General features: G+C 43.4%; 1 protein-coding gene across 1 annotated transcript in view; it reads left to right on the plus strand.

Annotated features, from left to right (window-relative positions):
- Positions 1-18588, plus strand: part of LOC126519933 (uncharacterized) — a 36188-nt gene extending 17600 nt beyond the window's left edge. The window contains exons 2-3 of the mRNA XM_072288300.1: positions 17298-17408; positions 17683-18588. Coding sequence (XP_072144401.1) covers positions 17298-17408; positions 17683-18588 — 1017 coding nt within the window. The remainder of the gene's footprint in view (positions 1-17297; positions 17409-17682) is intronic.
- The last annotated feature ends 791 nt before the right edge of the window (positions 18589-19379 follow it).

A 19379-nucleotide genomic window follows, 5' to 3' on the forward strand; every position in this document is an offset into this window, starting at 1 on the left:
ACGTGAGAATATCAAAACAGTGTGTGGCTTCTCGACAGCAATGTAAAAGACGGGCAAAGTTTTGTTTTTGGGAGCGTTAAGGTTGTCTCATCACTCCACCAGGATTTCGCTTAGACGGCATTTGTCGGGAAACAGGAATATTTGTGGTCAACCTTTTCCTGTCCTTATCCAAACCTTATTCAAAGATCCCCGAAGGAGCCCGAGTAGGAGTATACCATGAAAACTATTTACATTGGGCCATCATATTCCCTGTCAAAAAGAAAGAAACATACTTTGAATGTTCCTGATGCTCTTTTTGGACGTGACGCTTTCCGGGTTTATGTCTGTTCATATCGTTCTGGACTGCAACTTTCTTGCAGAAGATGTTATTTTTATTGCATGTGCTCTACAGAAAAACTACTGTAATTACTAATTACGTCGGTGTATTATCCCTGCTTTAATGGCTTTTAGAAGACAAGTAGACACCTAATAAATTACTAAATAAACAAACACGTCATTCCTCCTTAGCTCTATGTGGACTATGCTGTGCAACGCAGTAGGTAAATTTGCCCGCGCTTACAGCTTGATTTAGCTTTGCTGGTTATTCGCTTTTCCACATAGGTTGTTTATCCAGTTATAAACAAACCTATTGCACACATACTGCACATTTCTTGGAAGCTGTGATATCCTGTGTCGGCTTCCAGTTTCGGTTTTGGATCGTAACATCAGGGCGCCACTCAGTGCCAAACGCGGTAAGTGTACCTGCTGCGTTTCCCCTCGCTGGAATAAACTCATTCTTTGTTCGGTCCCCAACTCGAGCAGTTTGGCTTTTCTTTTGCGGCGCTTCGCGACAGGCCTTTAGCCCTCATGCCGTAGGTACCTCGTCCGGCCACCCCGTCGAAGCTACTACAAACTGGCGACGAGGCAAACCATTTCTCCTGCTTGCTCCCTGCGTCTTGCCTACGTCCTACGTCTGCGCCTGTACTGTTTCCGGCATGCATGACACTTCGTTCACCTCAACTTCTCCGCCTTTGCTCTTGGTGCCCGGCATGCCCTTGCAAAAATTTTAATGAGGATTTTTTAGAAAGTCTTCAATTTTTTCGATACAATTCTATTTTGTTTTTATTGCTTGCCTATAAAATTTTCCTATACAGTCCCAAAATTATTTGGCCACCGCATTGCTATAGGAACTCTAAAGACACATTTCTATAGAACATTTCTGTGTAGTTGCATTTAAGGTCCTAAAGAGAAATTTCTACAGAACATTTCTATCGAGCTGCTTTAGAGATACTCAACACAAATTTGTGTAGGATATTTCTGTCTAGTTGCTTTAGAGAAGCTAAAGACAAATTTCTATAGAACATTTCTATAGAGTTGCTTTAGAGATGCTAAAGACAAATTTCTATAGAATGTTTCTATGGAGTTGCTTTGAAGGTGCTAAAGACAGATCTCTATAGAACATGTCTATGGAATTTCTTTACAGATGCTAAAGACAAATTTCTATGAAATATTTCTATGCACTTGCTTTCGAGACCCACAGGCAAATGCCTATATAAGCTAGACTGATGTGCGTAAAATGCTTTCAATTTACCAAAGCTCTAGAAAGCTGTACTGTAGGCAATAAGGCTACAGTAAATGCAGTGGCAAAAAATTGGTGATATAACCACAAAGTAGGCAGTTTTAAATGTTTATTGCATTCAAACTAGATACATGCTTCATATATGTTACATACATGCTTCAGACTACAACTTGCAACATCGGAACTGCAGCTGCCAACATGCTTCTCCGGTCAAGCTGGTAGTGCAACCGCACGAAACATGAGGTAAACAAATCAGTGGCAGACTTGATTACGGTTGACACCTTGCAATAACAGGTTTAGCTAGGACAAGAAACCTTACTATTAAAACAGCAAAAGTACTACGTGTTCCAGCAGTGCACATTAAACGGTTGGATACTGAAGCCTGAAAACAGACTTATATGAATGTGCACTGCAATGCTGTGGCAGCCTGAAGAAACCGAACAGCATTTTAGTCTATGTTTATGTGTAAACTTAACGCTGGCAGACCTTGCAAAAATGTGGCAAACAGTGGTCTTCATAGAGAAGTACAACATATATCGAGCAAAGTTCAAAATCTTGAATTTGGTTTTAAGGGAAGGAATTTTGAGATCAGAGCCAGTACTCTAAAATTATGGTGAGGAATCCTAACCAGACCGACACACGCAACGCCTTAAATATATTTCTCTCGGGAGCTCCTACGTAATGAACATGAACAGTAAAATCGTTTTTCTCGGCAACTATGGGACCAAAGTTGATGGTGCTTGGTACAATAAAAATTTAAAAACCAGTTTTTACATCATTCGCACCAATTATTAGTAAAAATTGTTGAAGACAGCAAAACTTGAAGGAAAACAACGCACTCAGTTTGCAACTGTAGATTACTTAAAAAAAGAACTTGCACAATTCCGTTAATTCTGAGAATTTTCTTACTCAAACACTTCCAAAATACAAAAATACTTTGGAGACAACCACACGTCTAATTTGAATTAAGTTTGTGACATCTGAGAAAGTTAAATTCTACTCGTTTCAGGAAGAACTAGTTGGCAGGTTTATGAAAAATACCACTACGAAGCTGAATAATCCATGTCTCTGTGCCAGAAAATGATACCACAGTTGTGCAACTCCGTCTGCTCTGTCTAAAGTCAACAAGTTTGTTATATGAATTTACAGACTACATGAAATTGTTGCAATGTTCGAGAGTTTTGCACATCTACTCACAAATCAGGGATTGGATATTAGACCAGCATATGGTATGTCAAGTTTGCGAGAATAAATTATTGTATTAGGTCCAACAGAAATGTGATCTAATTTTTTTACTGATGAGTAAGATTTGTTATTCTTACAGCTGTTTCTCCAAATTTTGCAGGTTTCGTTAATTCGTATCAAAAGCAGACTAGTTGCCTAAAACGTTTCATCACCGTCCTGTGCTACGTGAATTAACATTTTTACATTGATGCAACAATATTTTTTTTACCTGATTCCTTGCTGGAAGCTTGTAAAGCATTCTTGAGATCTGAATAAATAAATATAAATGAATAAGTAAACAAATGAATGTTGCGGTTTGTCTTAAAATTCCACAACCAGCATGACCTGTATGGAGCTTTGGCTACTGCTCACATGTTGCAAGTCACTTCTTTTATGATTGCCTGCTATTTCACTTCCCAGGAAAATAGCTAGGTAAGGCTAGTTTTTAGCCTCATTCGGTCCGTCTAGTAATCGGCGATGATGGATCCCTGGAAAGTACAATTGAAATTAATTTTCAAAAGGTGTAATGAACATTCACACACAATGTATTAACAGGCACAAATATGCAACAATCATCTATATAGTTGTTGCACTATGCTAAGTTTAATTCCAGTATAGCAAAAAATATTATTACAAAAAAGTGGCAGAGCACCCCACCTCCCTCACCACTCTGCCAAACAAGGGCAGTGCTTTTGAGCATCACTTTTGAGAATATTTTCACTTTCCGAAGATTCTGTGACATTAGCACTGGGCCAATGTGCCTGGCACTAGAATATCATTGCTAATAACAAAAGGTATCGCCAAACGACAACAGCCGAGTCACACATCAATCTCATCTTGCAATGACAACACATTCCCATTTATAACATAGGCTAGTAAGAATACCCATGAGCTAAGAGTTCTATACAGACGTCACACTATGCACAGCAATATTTTTTTGTTGAAAAGAAGGGAATGACCTACTGGCTTCTGTTGTTGAGCGGTAGACAAAATTATTATTCCAACCACTGTTAGCCATAGTTCGTATGTGCTATGCTTAATATGCCAATAATAAATTTCTCACAGAGAGCTTGAGATTGAACAATAATCATGATGCATGTAAGTACCCGCTGCATGGGAACCAATAATGTTACTAGTTGTTTTCGTAAATTGTATTGGATAACTGCCAAATCGCGGTATTTGGAGCATAGTCACAATGTCACGGCCAGATACAATGGTCACAGCATATTTGTGCGTTGTAAGTTATCGAAACATTTAGCTTTTTATCTAGTGGGGGTACGTACTGTGTGTATCCTAAACGCAATGATAACAATTCCCTATTGTAATTAAAAAGGTAATTAAGTTTTAATTAAAAATGTGTCCTTCCTCCAACATAGCATCTCAAAAACAGAAAACAAAAACTATGGTCAGGAATTACAGAACTTTGCAAATTGATTGCATACCTGCTCTGTAAGTCAAGCAGAACATTTGAGAAGAAATAAGGTGCCTGGAACTGGTTCGAAGAAACAAATTTGTTACCACGGAGGTTGCGGACAATTCAGTAAACAGATTGTGATGCAGTCTTTTTATGTGGCATTCCTCAGCAATATTGTTGGTCAATTGGTTGCCGTAGGTGAACAAAACAGATGAACAGTCTAAATCTGGCACGCAGCCCCAGTCCCATCGGTGCATGGTCAAGTGAGACGAACATACTGGTCTAGTGAGTGAATTATGGTGCTTTCTTAGGCACGTGTTTAGGCACCGGCCAGTCTGCTGCATGCACATTTGGCCAAATACACACATGATCACAGGAATAGACTACACTACCCCTGAATGACACATGGCAAATTAAAGTGGTATCTTTAAGCAAGCCTTTCTTCTCAGGGTGCCCATATAATCAGTGTAAAAGAAAGTATGCAGCATATGTACAGCAGTGTACAAGTGAATTGAGAAAGGCAAGCAGGCAAGGGAGGCTTGGCCGGTGAAACATACCACCAAATTTGTCCAGTATGTGTCACAGGCAGTGTACTGTATCCCTTTCAACTTGTGGTCAAGCGTACATAGGGCAAATTGGCCGGTACCTTATCATGTCTATAAGAGATCACGATATTTCATACAAATGACCAGTATGGTCGTCCAACTTCGCCGTACATTTCCAGGACAAGGCTTCATGTTAGATTACAATTGTTCATCTGTTTTCATCCAGCGTAAAAGTTTACAAGTGAAATCAATGAGGCATACCACATTATAGCAAGGCATCTGGACGAGCCCTCATTTTTAATGCAACAAAAAGGGCATCCTGTGTAGGTCACGAGATATCCAAATCAGTCTGCGCCTAGTTACTACTGAACTAAATGCAGCATAGGCTATACTGACCTTCATTATAATTTTTAAGATTTCAAGCCCATGAAATGTGTATTTGCCAGTGGCTGTTACTATGGGAATACACAGGTACCTGTAGATATATTAATGATTAACAATTGTGTGCACACTACGTGCTTAGACCTGTGACATATATAGTCCACTAAACTTAAGTTCCAATATGCACAGAAAACTGCACGAGATTGTAGCACAAACAGAAAAAAATATTTCAATAAGGGGTACAGCATAGGAAATAGTTTTCAAAGAATGAAACCAAAATGAAAAAAATTGATAAATGTACTGTGTACAAAGCAAAAATAAAATTAAACTTGCAGGTAAGCAACTTATGCAAAAGAAATAGTAAACATCAGGAACGATTAGGTGTAGTTTTACACACAACACGATAATGTGGGCTATGCACACAAATAAGCAGCAAGTTCAATAAAGTTGCACAAACATTTAGTCTCTTTAGTAAGCTGCATTAAGTGATGTGTTCATAAGCTTCAGCATGAATGATACCAAGCCCACTTTTTGGACAGTTGACACTTGATCACACTTGATATGACCATTCAGATGACACGCCATGCTGCTGCAGCCATATATCCACGGAGTTTGCATTTCTGGGGGCTCCTCGATCTTGTCGTTTATGTTGTGGGTCATGGCCTCGCCCCTATCCAGCATTTGTGGACACGAGGGTTTAGTTCGCGTCAGTACCGCCACGTGGTGTACTGACCTTGAACTTTTCAATCTTCCCGCGGTGACGCGTGGTGACGTCAACAAAACAAAAATGAAATAATTAGAAGCTATCCCTGCGCATTGAATTTCTCTATGATGTTTGTCCTGCCGGCGTAATCAGTGTTCTTGATAAAGGTAGCCGCTCGCCGCCTGGAAATGACTCATCATCCTAAAAGCGTTTAGTCGCAACGAGCGACAATTGATTCGGGGATTTTGACATGGTTTTCTTTTCCTGTTTTTTGATACTAAGCAGTAAACAAGCTAGGGTAATCGGAAGCACCCCGAAACAGCCTTTCTTCAGTCGGCACATACTCTAAACGTCCGAACATCGCACAGCGTCTACAAGAAACGCCGTCGTGGACGGCTTTTGATTTTGACTTATCGATTTCGTTAAGGCGCCCCTAATTGTTTCTTTAGTGACTTTGCTATTTGCACTCATGGGCTACAGCAGCAGCTGCAGATCGAGATGTGCATATCTATTTAAATGAATACATGGATAAGATGGTTTTGCACCTTGAGCCAAAAAGCACGACACTTGAATGGCCGAAGCTGCTCACAATATTACATCCCGATTGCTGGCCACCGGACCACCTACAATTTTGGGCATGACTTATACACTACTTCCAGTTAGTTGTGAAAGTGCTGTCCTGTCAAGGTTATCCACATGCGTGAAACAAGACCAATACTTCAGATTACTGTGCAGTAATTCTGCGGGGTTTGTCTGTTATCCATATTGTTTACCATGTTTCCTTTCCGCACACATACTATAGCCGCAATATTGATTAGCTGATATCGAACGCCAAAATGGCTACCCACATACTGAAGGACCTCGAACACAACTCCTGACACTTCTTTCTATTCAAGGGTTGTGCGACTCCCAAGGACATCCTTATTCATCATCATCAGCCTAGTTACGCCCACTGCAGGGCAAAGGCCTCTCCCATACTTCTCCAACTACCCCGGTCATGTGATAATTGTGGCCATGTTGTCCCTGCAAACGTCTTAATGTCATCCGCCCACCTAACTTTCTGCCGCCCCCTGCTACGCTTCCCTTCCCTTGGAATCCAGTCAATAACCCTTAGTGACCATCGGTTATCTTCCCTCCACATTACATGTCCGGCCCATGCCCATTTCTTTTTCTTGATTTCAACTAAGATGTCGTTTACCCGCATTTGTTGCCTCACCCAATCTGCTCTTTTCTTATCCCTTAACGTTACACCCATCATTCTTCTTTCCATAGCTCGTTGCGTCGTCCTCAATTTCACCACAACCCTTTTCGTAAGCCTCCAGCTTTCTGCCGCATATGTGAGTACTGGTAACACACAGCTGTTATACACTTTCCTTTTGAGGGATAGTGGCAACCTGCTGTTCATGATTTGAGAATGCCTGCCAAACGCACCCCAACCCATTCTTATTCTTCTGGCTATTTCAGTCTCATGATCCGGATCCGTGGTCACTACCTGCCCTAAGTAGATGTATTCCCTTACCACTTCCAGTGCTTCGCTACCTATCGTAAACTGCTGTTCTCTTCCGAGACTGTTAAACAATACTTTAGTTTTCTGCACATTAATTTTCAGACCCACCCTTCTGCTTTGCCTCTCCAGGTCAGTGAGCATGCATTGCAATTGGTCTCCTGAGTTACTAAGCAAGGCAATATCATCAGCGAATCGCAAGTTGCTAAGGTATTCTCCATCAACTTTTATGCCCAATTCTTCCCACTCCAGGCCTCTGAATACCCCCCTGTAAACATGCTGTGAATAGCATTGGAGATATCGTATCTCCCTGTCTGACGCCTTTCTTTATAGGGATTTTGTTGCTTTCTTTGTGGAGGACTACGGTGGCTGTGGAGCCGCTATAGATATCTTCCAGTATTTTTACATATAGCTCATCTACACCCTGATTCCGTAATGCCTCCATGACTGCTGAGGTTTCGACTGAATCAAACGCTTTCTCGTAATCAATGACAGCTATATATAAGGGTTGGTTATATTCTGCACATTTCTCTATCACTTGATTGATAGTGTGAATATGGTTTATTGTTGAGTAGCCTTTACGGAATCCTGCCTGGTCCTTTGGTTGACAGAAGTCTAAGGTGTTCCTGATTCTATTTGCGATAACCTTAGTAAATACTTTGTAGGCAACGGACAGTAAGCTGATCGGTCTATAATTTTTCAAGTCTTTGGCGTCCCCTTTCTTATGGATTAGGATTATGTTAGCGTTCTTCCAAGATTCCGGTACGCTCGAGGTTATGAGGCATTGCGTATACAGGGTGGCCAGTTTTTCTAGAACAATCTGACCACCATCCTTCAACAAATCTGCTGTTACGTGATCCTCCCCAGCTGCCTTCCCCCTTTGCATAGCTCCTAAGGCTTTTTGTTACTTCTTCTGGCGTTACCTGTGGGATTTCGAATTCCTCTAGGCTATTCTCTCTTCCACTATCGTCGTGGGTGCCGCTGGTACTGTATAAGTCTCTATAGAACTCCTCAGCCACTTGAACTATCTCATCCATATTAGTAACGATATTGCCGGCTTTGTCTCTTAACGCACACATCTGATTCTTGCCTATTCCTAGTTTCTTCTTCACTGTTTTTAGGCTTCCTCCGTTCCTGAGAGCCTGTTCAATTCTATCCATATTATACTTCTTGATGTCCGCTGTCTTACGCTTGTTGATTAACTTAGAAAGTTCCGCCAGTTCTATTCTAGCTGTAGGGTTAGAGGCTTTCATACATTGGCGTTTCTTGATCAGATCTTTCGTTTCCTGCGATAGCTTACTGGTTTCCTGTCTAACGGCGTTACCACCGACTTCTATTGCGCGCTCCTTAATGATGCCCATGAGATTGTAGGTCATTGCTTCAACACTACGGTCCTCTTCCTGAGGTAAAGCCGAATACCTGTCCTGTAGCTTGATCCGGAATTCCTCTAATTTCCCTCTAACCGCTAACTCATTGATTGGCTTCTTGTGTACCAGTTTCTTCCGTTCCCTCCTCAAGTCTAGGCTAATTCGAGTTCTTACCATCCTATGGTCACTGCAGCGTACCTTGCCGAGCACGTCTACATCTTGCATGATGCCAGGGTTCGCGCAGAGTATGAAGTCGATTTCATTTCTAGTCTCACCATTCGGGCGCCTCCACGTCCACTTTCGACTAACCCGCTTGCGGAAAAAGGTATTCATTATCCGCATAATATTCTGTTCTGCAAACTCTACTAATAATTCTCCTCTGCTATAGGACATCCTTAAGGAATGGTAAATAATAAATTATGGGGTTTTACGTGCCAAAACCGCGATCTGATTATGCGGCACTCGGCAGTGCGGGATTCCGTTATAGTTTGAACCAGCTGGGGCCCTTAACGTCCACCTAAATCGAAGTACACGGGTGTTTTCGCAATTCGCCCCATCAAAATACGGCTGCCGTGGCTAAGCTAGGATTTCGCAGCCTCGTGCTCAGCAGTCCAACGCTACATCCACTAAGCAACAACGCGGGTAAGGAATGTTGGCACTTGGAAGAAGGTGACAGTCGGTGGGTGAGACAATTTTGTTTGCATAGTCATGGCGTGAGAATCTGCACGAGCCGTCGAAGAATGAGGGTGGAGTGCATTGTATCTAATGTGACGTAGGCCGCGCCCAAAATTTATACATGAATCACCCTGTAACGACTGACGACCAGGCATCTCGCGTATATGTGCAGTCGCCTGACATTTGCCTGGCGCTGTCGTCAGCCACAGGACCTACTTGACCTCTCTACGACACTTGCTAACATTCTCGCCTTATTTCGAACCATCAGGTTTCGGCTAAACTCCTTCAACAGCCAATTCGTCCGGAATTTCGGCTACCCATATTATGGCTTTTAATCTTGAAGTAATATTTTACAATTAGGCGAGTACTGTCCTGAGATTTCCACTGGCTTCACTTTTCCCAAAATACCTGCGGTTTTGTCGGCCTCTGTTCACATTTGGGCGATTTTTATTAGACGTTTAAACCATAGCACGGGCCCCTGACCATGCTGCTCAAAAAGTTATTTTATTTTCCTGAGGTCTTTTGCAAGCTACTGTCATCTTGCCATTCATCAACTTGCTGATTTCCCTGTCACTTATATGCCATTTTGACGACTACAAATCCTACGGAAGTTGGTAAGGATGTTATGGCCATGGGATTTAAGCCCTCCTACCATGGACACTACAGCTGCTTTTGTTCACTGCGAGTGAGAATATTCTATTAATGAGCGGCAATCTTAGGCACACAAATTCACAGCCTAAAAAATTATGCGGATCCCACGCACTGTGGCAATCGATGTAAGCGAAGCTTTTGTGTTGCTTGCTTTGATTGATGATAGTTAGCGGTATTGCTGACTGCGAATGTATAATTTCATCATCAATTAGTGCAATACGAGAGTAGCGGGTTGATGGCCAATGTTACCATGCATGCACCACTGCTTTTTGTTTGCATAGTACACAACATACAGCGAGACATGCGCCATTGTTTATAAATATTGGGAGGGTTGAGCATTGTCATTGCTTCACACTGCATATCGCATCGCGGAAGACGCGTTCGCAGAACTATGAGGCCCTACGTGCTAAAACCATAATAAGATTATGAGGAACGACGTAGTGGCGGACTCCCGAATAATTTTCACACCCTGGTGTTCTTTTACGTGCACCTAAATCTATGTGGACGACTGTTTTTCTATTTCGCTCCCGTCGAAATCCAGCTCCGGTGGCAGGGATCCAAACCACGACGTCGAGCGATGCCATAGCCGCTCAGCTACCGCGGCGGGCACAGAAACGTTGATTTGACGTGCGAGCGCTTCCTTAGTTTTGCGTAGACCCTACGGTGATTTATTGTGGCTTTGCATCTACACGCATTGCGTCAATCGTCCACTTGACGAATTTGCATGGTGTTTGTTTTTGAGAAATAGCGGAAACGTACAGTACCTTACCTTCCATTTGACCCGCAACTGTTGCCGTGTCTATAGTAGTAGCGTTCCCTTATCTTCGTTTCCTTAACATAGCCTTTTCCCTGTCATGACCATCCCCCCTGTAAGGGATCTGTGATCGAAAAGTTGCAAGCCTGTTATTCACTTGTTTCGCAATTGCGCCGGTTTTACCCATTCGCTGCCTAATCTCTGCCTCATTTGCTTGCTCCCTCTCTACCATTCTACTTACCTCTCTTCAGGACTTGCTCGTTAGTAGACCGGTAAGCGCTGCAGTTTCTGTAATGCATTTGCGGGGGGTCACAGACAATTACAGCTGTAAAGAGGCCAGTGTAACGACGCCCAGGGAGCTCCAGAGAACACTGTCCACATGTGATGTGATGAAAAGCTCCAAGCGAGTTTCTCGCGCAGCTATGCCTCTCTGTCCCGTTCCGTCCTTGTATTTGCACTCGCCGCCCCCCAACAAGGCGTGCAAGGCAGCAACAGCAGCAGTGGAAAAGCTGAAGGAAGAAGCAAAAAAAGCCTTGCTTTAAAAATGGCTTTATTTGTTGGCGTAATGTCGCGTGTCGCCGTGGCGTTATCGCGTCCATTGCGGGGTTTCATCTCTGCAAGAGCCAACTCTCCGATTTGCCCACTAGACTTTCCACCTTCAGGAGTTACTTGTATCCCGTTGCCAAGACGCGAGTGGACTATCCAGTTTACTACAGACCTACAACACGTTTTTTTTGTGTTCATCATTTGCGTCATCCACAGGTCTGGAGCCACTTGCTTTCTACTGCACTGTAATAATAAGTGAACTTGTTTTCGAATTATATTCTCCGAAAACGTTGTATTCTTTTTATCAATGTCGTACGCAATCTACACTGAGTACTCAGGCACCATCTAATGCTTTCACTTTTTGCCTGGTTACGCCCGCCATTGTAATGCAAATAAACACACCTTGAACTCATTTTACCAGAGATAAATGCTGAATAAAACGCTGAATTCATGCTGAACCAAATCAACAAGGGCCGTACTACTCGATTTTCTGATGTCCCTGTTCGCAAGCTTTTTTTCAGGATGTGATCTTGTACCGTAGAGACGTCCCTCGGACGTCTCTGATGCGCTCGTTTTCATTCTCAAGCAGCCAGTGCAAACTGTCATCGCCGTAACTGCATGATGTCCTATTGACAGGCAACCAAGGTGTGTCACACAAGTATGACCACACTGATTCATTTGAGTTGGCTTATTCTATTTAGCTTGAAAAGGCCGTCCATCTAACCTGATTGTCTTCTTCACTCTCTTATACACCATACGAGTTCTCTCAATAATATAACTTTCAACTCACTCCGCCGTATTCCTCTTTTCGTTTTCGCAAAGTGTGTGTCTATCGCTGTTGTTACCAATACGCCCAACGGTATGCTACCACTCAAGCCTTTCTGGCAACCTGAGCAAGTGAAGTCCCAGGTTTTCTTCAACATGGCGCTGACGTTCAATGTGGCTATCCTCCACTACATTTCGCGGATTTCGCCTCACCGCTTTCTCTTCAGTGTCATCTCTTACACTACTCCCTCGTGCTACACGCAACACAAACACGCAACGCCCTTAATGAAGTATCACTTGCCCGCTAGTTGACATGCTGTTGATGTACACCCGTGAGCATAAGTATACGGACCAGAGATTGCACACTAAAGCCATTTTTTTCATCTGCCTGTGAAAGCAACTTGAATATTGAGTTCTGCAGTCCAAACGTGGTATTGCAAACATACCAGTGTAGTCACAAATTTTACTTTATGCATGGTAATTACAATGAAATTTAGCTTTCGCGGCGACAGTGTGGTCCGCATACGTTTGTTCACGGGTGTACATTCCCTCTAATTACCTCTAATTACCGAGATAGGAGCGCTACCCTGTCTTTAGTGACATTATCGGTCTGCAACCTCGCTCAACAACCGCGCTCGTTATTCATCACTTTTTTGTCAATATGAGTTTTCTGTATTTTCTGTGAATATACTTTCGGCTTTAGAAGCGACTTTGCATGCTCGCTTATTCTCTTACTCCGACAGCGACCATTGTCGTCAAGCCGCCGCCTCATTCTTAGCTTCGTCATCATTACAGAGCACAGAAAAGTGTTTTCGCAAACAAGCCACGTGATTCGAGCCCCTGTATCCGCAGCGTTCTACGTTTGAGAGCTGGACACGCTAACCACTTCGCTACAGCCTTCTCCCGCCCCCTTCAATTTGTCGGCCTTCGCACTTCTCGTTTTCCTCACTGACGTAGGCACAATGGACGCGGAAACGAAAGTTAAGATTACTTGAGCTGCTAGGTAACACATGACTAACTTTGGCAGGCCACTCTGATCAGGGCGCATGTGGACTTACGGCTGTGTGTAGATCATCGCCTTAGCTTTATTGTAAGTTTTCTTTCACTGAGTCTTCCGTTAAAACTGAAACGCAGGACAAAATGAGACATACCTTTGTATTAAGGCGTAAGCTTTTAGTGGCTCATGAGTGTCCTGGCGCAGTCTGTGGTAGACGCAGGAAAGGTGTGATCACCGGCGAAGGGAGCAAGGAGAGGCGGTGCCATCCCAGTAGCGCTGTGAGAGTGGGCACGTGGGGGTGCGCGCACATTGGCGACCAATCTTGCAGCCATATGGCTGTGATTAAATCCCATGCTCGTAGCCACGGTGGCGTCCGTTGGCTGAACAATTCAGACAACAGCAAGAGAGGCAGTGATAGATAGGATTTCGGCTATCGCTGGTTAGCTCAGCAAAGTGCCCATAGATTTTTTCGCTTCTTAACTACGTTTAAATCAAAAACGCTCATTACAACCTAACATCCCTTAGAAACATGGTTCTTGCATTTCCATTGTTGATTTGTTGTACTATCATAGATTAGAGAAACTCCACAAATTTACGACATTCATTGAGGCAGCGCAATGATAGTTTACCAAAATGTTTATTGATAACTGCACAAAAATTTTTTATTGATGAAATAATGTTGATTCTCTATTGTGAAGTGCCAACAACTGGACCGAGTTAATCAGGCGACATACGATTTACACGAAAAAAACACTGAAATTCCTCAGTTTAGGCTACATCCTGAAACAGCGTAATTAAGCTAGCCAGAGCTTGAACGAATTATTAAAGAAAATTGTTTCACAGGCAGTTGTACGTTCAAGTGCAGAATAATGTCCAGTGCAAAATAATTCACTCTTTCAGTATCGACCCGCTGCAGCCACAAATGCGCAATCTCCGGAGTGGTTCACCTTATGTTAATTATTGCGGTTATTGCAATGCATGCTATAACTGCAATGGAAGACCTGAAAAGAACTGAGTGCAAGTGTTGCATTGTAAACCTTGAACATTGTACTACCAAGGAGGGAAGAGGTTCATCCCACTGTGCGAAGTACAAGATGTTTTTTTAGCTGTACCAAATTTTCAAAATTGCAAAATATAAATCACGGCATACGATTGTACAGAATGGCGGCCTCTAGGTACAGAGCGATTGCCGCACTTACGTGCGTAATTAGTGAAGTTACGGTAATTAACTTTCTTATTATCAGCAATAGGTGGCTACAGGAAATGAGTACTTTGGTACCCGTGCTCGATACTACCTAACCAACGATCAAATATTGAATAGCGGATTTCATGTGGGAGCTTCGCAAAAAATTTGTTCGCCTTGACAGGCTCCTTGAAACCGAAACTGGCTGGAATAGGAGCGACTGTGTTGTCGACGTACCTTCATGCCTTTCTCAATGCATGCAGAAGCATCCAGAATACTGACAGGTAACTGGTTTTTGAACTTTTGTTTTGAGCCTATCGGTACGTCGGGGTACGGATTCTACTGGTGCTTACCAAATCGTCTACTACGTGCAACGCAGACTACCACATCGATACACAGCCAGCGGAAAGGCAACCTCGCGTAAATTTACACTATTACATTGCAGAGGTTATGCGACATACTACAATGATGATGATGATGATAATTATCACCACCAAAAATCTTTGAAACAGGGCGAAGACAAATAGTCACCTTGTTTGCGTGATTTATTCATCTATAAATCGCGACCGAGACGCGACTCACGCAGACTCATGTTCGCATCAGCAAGCGTGACCTTCCCGTCGCCACAACACAAGATTTGTCGATTGATGCCGCTCACCTCTTCTCGCGCCATCGTTGCCGCGTATAATAACCTTCAGCGCATTGCTTAGGCAGCTTAGCTTTGCTACTGCCTTCGCGTGACTGAAAAATCAAGCACTTAGTGAATGAGCCAAACCAGTGGTGAATCGCGGCCAGTTGCTCCATTGGCTCCGTGACCAACTTGATGAAACTGTGGCCTTCGGGATCGCAACGATGTGACGTAACTGAGGAGATCTCGAAGGCTATGCCTCAACATTGCCGTTGATACTAAAGCCTTGTTTCAACGCTAACAATTGCCAATTGCGCAACGACGTACTTTATTCTATTACTCTGTGTGTATAGCTGACAGCTTTGCAAAACAAAAAAATACAGGAGCTTTTCCCGAATGACATATTTTTCAGTTTTTCACCAAACCTAGCGGAACATTAAGAAGTTAACAAGCAACACTGGTACTTTTTTTTTTTGCTTGTTTGCTCGTTTGGCGTATTTGTTGCCATTTTACTTTGTTTAGGAGTCTCGGTGTGGGGGTTGTGTGTGTCGTGAGCTGTAAGCATGTGTCTGCGTTGTCATCTGCTGTTAAATGCGCGACAAGAGGCATTTTTCGAAGAGCGTAGGAGACGAAAAGTTGAATGTACCCGTCCGTACGTTGGCTGAAGCGGAAGTATAGGGAACCCAAGCTCAAGTTAGGGCACGCGACGAGAGTGCGCGCAGCTGCTCCAGCGGGCGAGCCGTGCGAATCTAGGGATAGATGGCGCCCGCGCATCTGCAGGCACAACCATTTTGCAGGCGGCCACTGCACGTGCGCGCCCGCGCTATTCAGTCGAGACGAGGCACCGGGGTGTCGCTCCATTAGCTGGGTACGTTGTCAAAAGGCTTGTTGCGCGAAGTTGCGTTTACGCAATGGCAAAAGTAGCCCCGCCGAAGCGAAAGCGCGGTCCGAAGTACTGCTGTGTTGTGGACTGCCACAACAGTGCAGACAACACCAAGGAACGCGCTGATCCTGTGAAACTGTATTGATTCCCGGGCAGGTCGTATGAGAAAGAAAGGCGACAAGCATTGATCACCGCCGTAAGGAGAATAAAGTAAGTCCTAGCTGAAAGATGTTTCGACCGTTTCACTTCTTCGCTTTGGTTTGGAACGCAGCGCATGCACGCAACGACAGTAATGGCATGCTCGTTGTCTTCTCGCATCGCTAGTGTTGTGAAAGCGCACCTACGGCGGTGTGGTGCAACAACTTTGCATTTTCATTCCTAGTGTTTGTTAGGCTTCGTTGTTTCAAAGTTCCCAAGCAAAGTGGTCGCGCGGTAAGCGTTGCCGGGTTCCTTTAATCAAACTAAGCTACGCACGTTTTGAAATGCTCGGCGCTCGAAATTTAGGCGTCGGGAAAGTAGCTTTATCGAGTCGGAATGAACGTCTCTTCCTTTCAGCAAAATTTATCGTTTGCTTTATTATTGTGGCTTTATTAAGGCGATATTTAGGACTGCGAATCTCACTGGCATTTAATACGTGCTATGCTTGAGGAACACGTGGGTTCTTTCAGTTGCCATTTTCCGAGTTTGTGTGATTCTCTTCGGTGTACGAGCGTGTGCGCGGGTATGTGTGTATGCGCTTGCGTGTGCCATGGCGGCTAACAAGCAATTGCTGTTCTTTCTTACACAGTCCCGATGGAACTCCGTGGTTGCCCAAATAGCATACACGAATTTGCAGCACTCATTTCGTGGGCAACTGCAAGAGCGACATTAAACAGCACCCATCCTACATCCCGTCCATTTTTCCGCACGTCTGCAGAAAAAAGGCACCTGACAGGAACAGGGCGCAAAGGTAGGAAAGCGAAAATGTGAAGCTCTTAATCGAAACTATAGCAATTTGTTTTCTAATAGATATGTCGTCACACTTGCCTGATTCATGAAAAGTTTGCATGCGTGGTGCAAAGGCTGCATGGACAAGTACTCGGTGCTTTTATTTCATTACAGGTTTGGTTGGAGCCTGTACAAGATTGGCATTGATCTTGGCGTTTGTTAAATGCAGGTGGCAAACACGTTTCAACAGGGCAGTCTCATCTCGGAAGCTTCATGCAGGAGATGAGGATCTATCCCAAAGCACAGCTGATGGAGCAACAATGCAGGATTCAGAAACCTCCATTCTGGATGATGTGCCTCCTATAACGGATTTCAGTGATGCATCTGTGAAAACATGCTCAGCTAGTCCTTCGCATAACGGCCTCGCTGATTCAGATCCGTTGGTGCATGATGCAGCAGAAGAAAGTAATTGTGCTCGAAGGAAAGACGCTGTAAGGACACATTTGATTTTAATACTGGTCTTCGAGTTACTTAATGAAGCACCAAAAAGCTGTCTGAATACCCCAACAATGTCTATGTCCCTTTCTTTCAGACATGCCAAACAGAGGGATTCAGGACTCCGGCAAGGCTGTCCATACTTCTCTCAGCGACAAACGGAACGGAGGCGTCTACTCAAGTTGTGCGCACAGAAATGAGTCACAAGGTTGGAAAATAATGACGTTGGTCCTTATCTGCTGTGCTGAATTGTGACGATGTCTTGCTAGTAGCATTCAAATTCTTATTTAACAGTAATTACGTGCATTATTGGGCAGACTTCATTTTGTTAGTCCTGCCTAACACTCATTTTATAGTGGTGTTACTTATTTCCAGAATGAATGAATTTATTTGAACTTGAGTGCAAATAAATTTTTTCACTTCTTATTTCTCGTACCTATTTCTCATTTTTATTTCATCATGCTGTTTTTTTCATCCTGAAGGTTGCAAGCACGGATGGGAATTGGAAGCGAGACTGTGGATTTCGGGGCTTTGAGTCTCTAAAGGGAAAGCAAGAGGCACTGCAAGATTTGTGTGGTGTGACCCTGCAAGTCGTCTCCCTTTTGAACATGTTGCCATCACCAAGGTACAGGTGCAATGCGATGTCAAGTGAAGACAAGCTGTGCTTGTTCCTGGCCAAGCTGCGTCTTGGTATAACGTACAGTGCCCTAGGAGCAGTATTTAGTGTTACAGCCACAACAGCATCAACGGTGTTTAGGCAAACGCTTGGTATTCTGAGCATTGCCCTGAAGAACTGGGTCTTCATGCCTTCTCGGGAAATAATCAAGCTTTCTTTGCCTGACCCATTGAAAGAGAACTATCCAAATTGCACCTTAATAATAGACTGCACAGAGATCCGCACAAACACACCCTCAAATCCTGATTGTCAGCACATGCTGTATTCACATTACAAAGGAGGATACACACTGAAGGTCTTAGTAGGTATAATTCCTAATGGCGCGATAAGTTTAATATCCAAGGTATACGGAGGACGACACACTGATTCGTTCATAAGACAAGACGCTGGCTTCCTGCAGCTTCTCAAACCAGGGGACTTCATTTTAAGTGACAAAGGATTTTCAAGCATCCGAACAACTGTAGAGGGGAGTGGTGCGGTGCTGCTCATGCCGCCTTTTATTTCAGGAGGCGGTAAACTGTCTGCACACGACATGGAGATTACATACAAGATTGCTTCTGTGCGCATCCAAGTAGAAAGAGTAATCCAAAGGTTGAAGATTTATCATATTCTAAGGAACAGAGTACCGCTAAGCCTGGTCCCACACATGAACAAAGTCGTTTCACTATGTGCCTCCCTTGTGAACATGCAGGCACCCATTTTCAAGAAATAAGTGCTTTGCTTTCCGTGATGTCGGTAAATTGGTTTATTTGCTTGCATTCATTTTCTGCAGTGTCATGTTAGCGTCAAAGTGACTTGACAACTGCAATTATGTATTGGTTAATGAATAAATGTCTACAATAATTGCAGAAGTGTTCTTTGCTGAAATTAATTTAGTGGCAAGAGGTTATACAATTGTCACCTTGTGTTTTGTCACTGCAGATGCATGCATTTGCCTTCTTGTCTTGCTTACAAAGCAGCAAAATGCTGAAATGGAAGCACTGAATACAAGCCAACGCATTGTATCCGAATTATAACACAGCATTTAGCTCTTGTTTATTGAATGCAAATTATGATGTGCAAAGTTTGCACCAGCAGCCCAACATACAAAATGAAAGTACATGATAATAAATATTAATCATTAGCAATGCAGGCTTGTGACAGTTACCCTTCGTGGCAGATGGCAGACAAAGCTGTCTCCAATAGGCAAGCAAATACTCGACAGGATCTTTGACAGACTGTACGGGTGATTGATTTGCATTTGAACTTATAAAATAACCATACCACAGCTAAATGAGATCAGTATTACAACACAGACGACAAAAAACGAATCAGTGCTTGAAGCCGTAAGGCAGCTAAAGCCACAAATAAATAAAAAAAATGATAGGCACCTAAAGCTGCTTACGTGTATGAACGCGAAAGCATTAGCATAGTTGTAAGGCAACGCATACGTCTCCATCCATTCTCTGCTTTAGTCTCGCAGATCGTGTGAAAACATCATGCCCCTTATAGCGGAGTGGTGCA

The sequence above is a fragment of the Dermacentor andersoni genome, chromosome 5 (assembly GCF_023375885.2).
Source record: "Dermacentor andersoni chromosome 5, qqDerAnde1_hic_scaffold, whole genome shotgun sequence".
Taxonomy (NCBI): Eukaryota; Metazoa; Arthropoda; class Arachnida; order Ixodida; family Ixodidae; genus Dermacentor; species Dermacentor andersoni.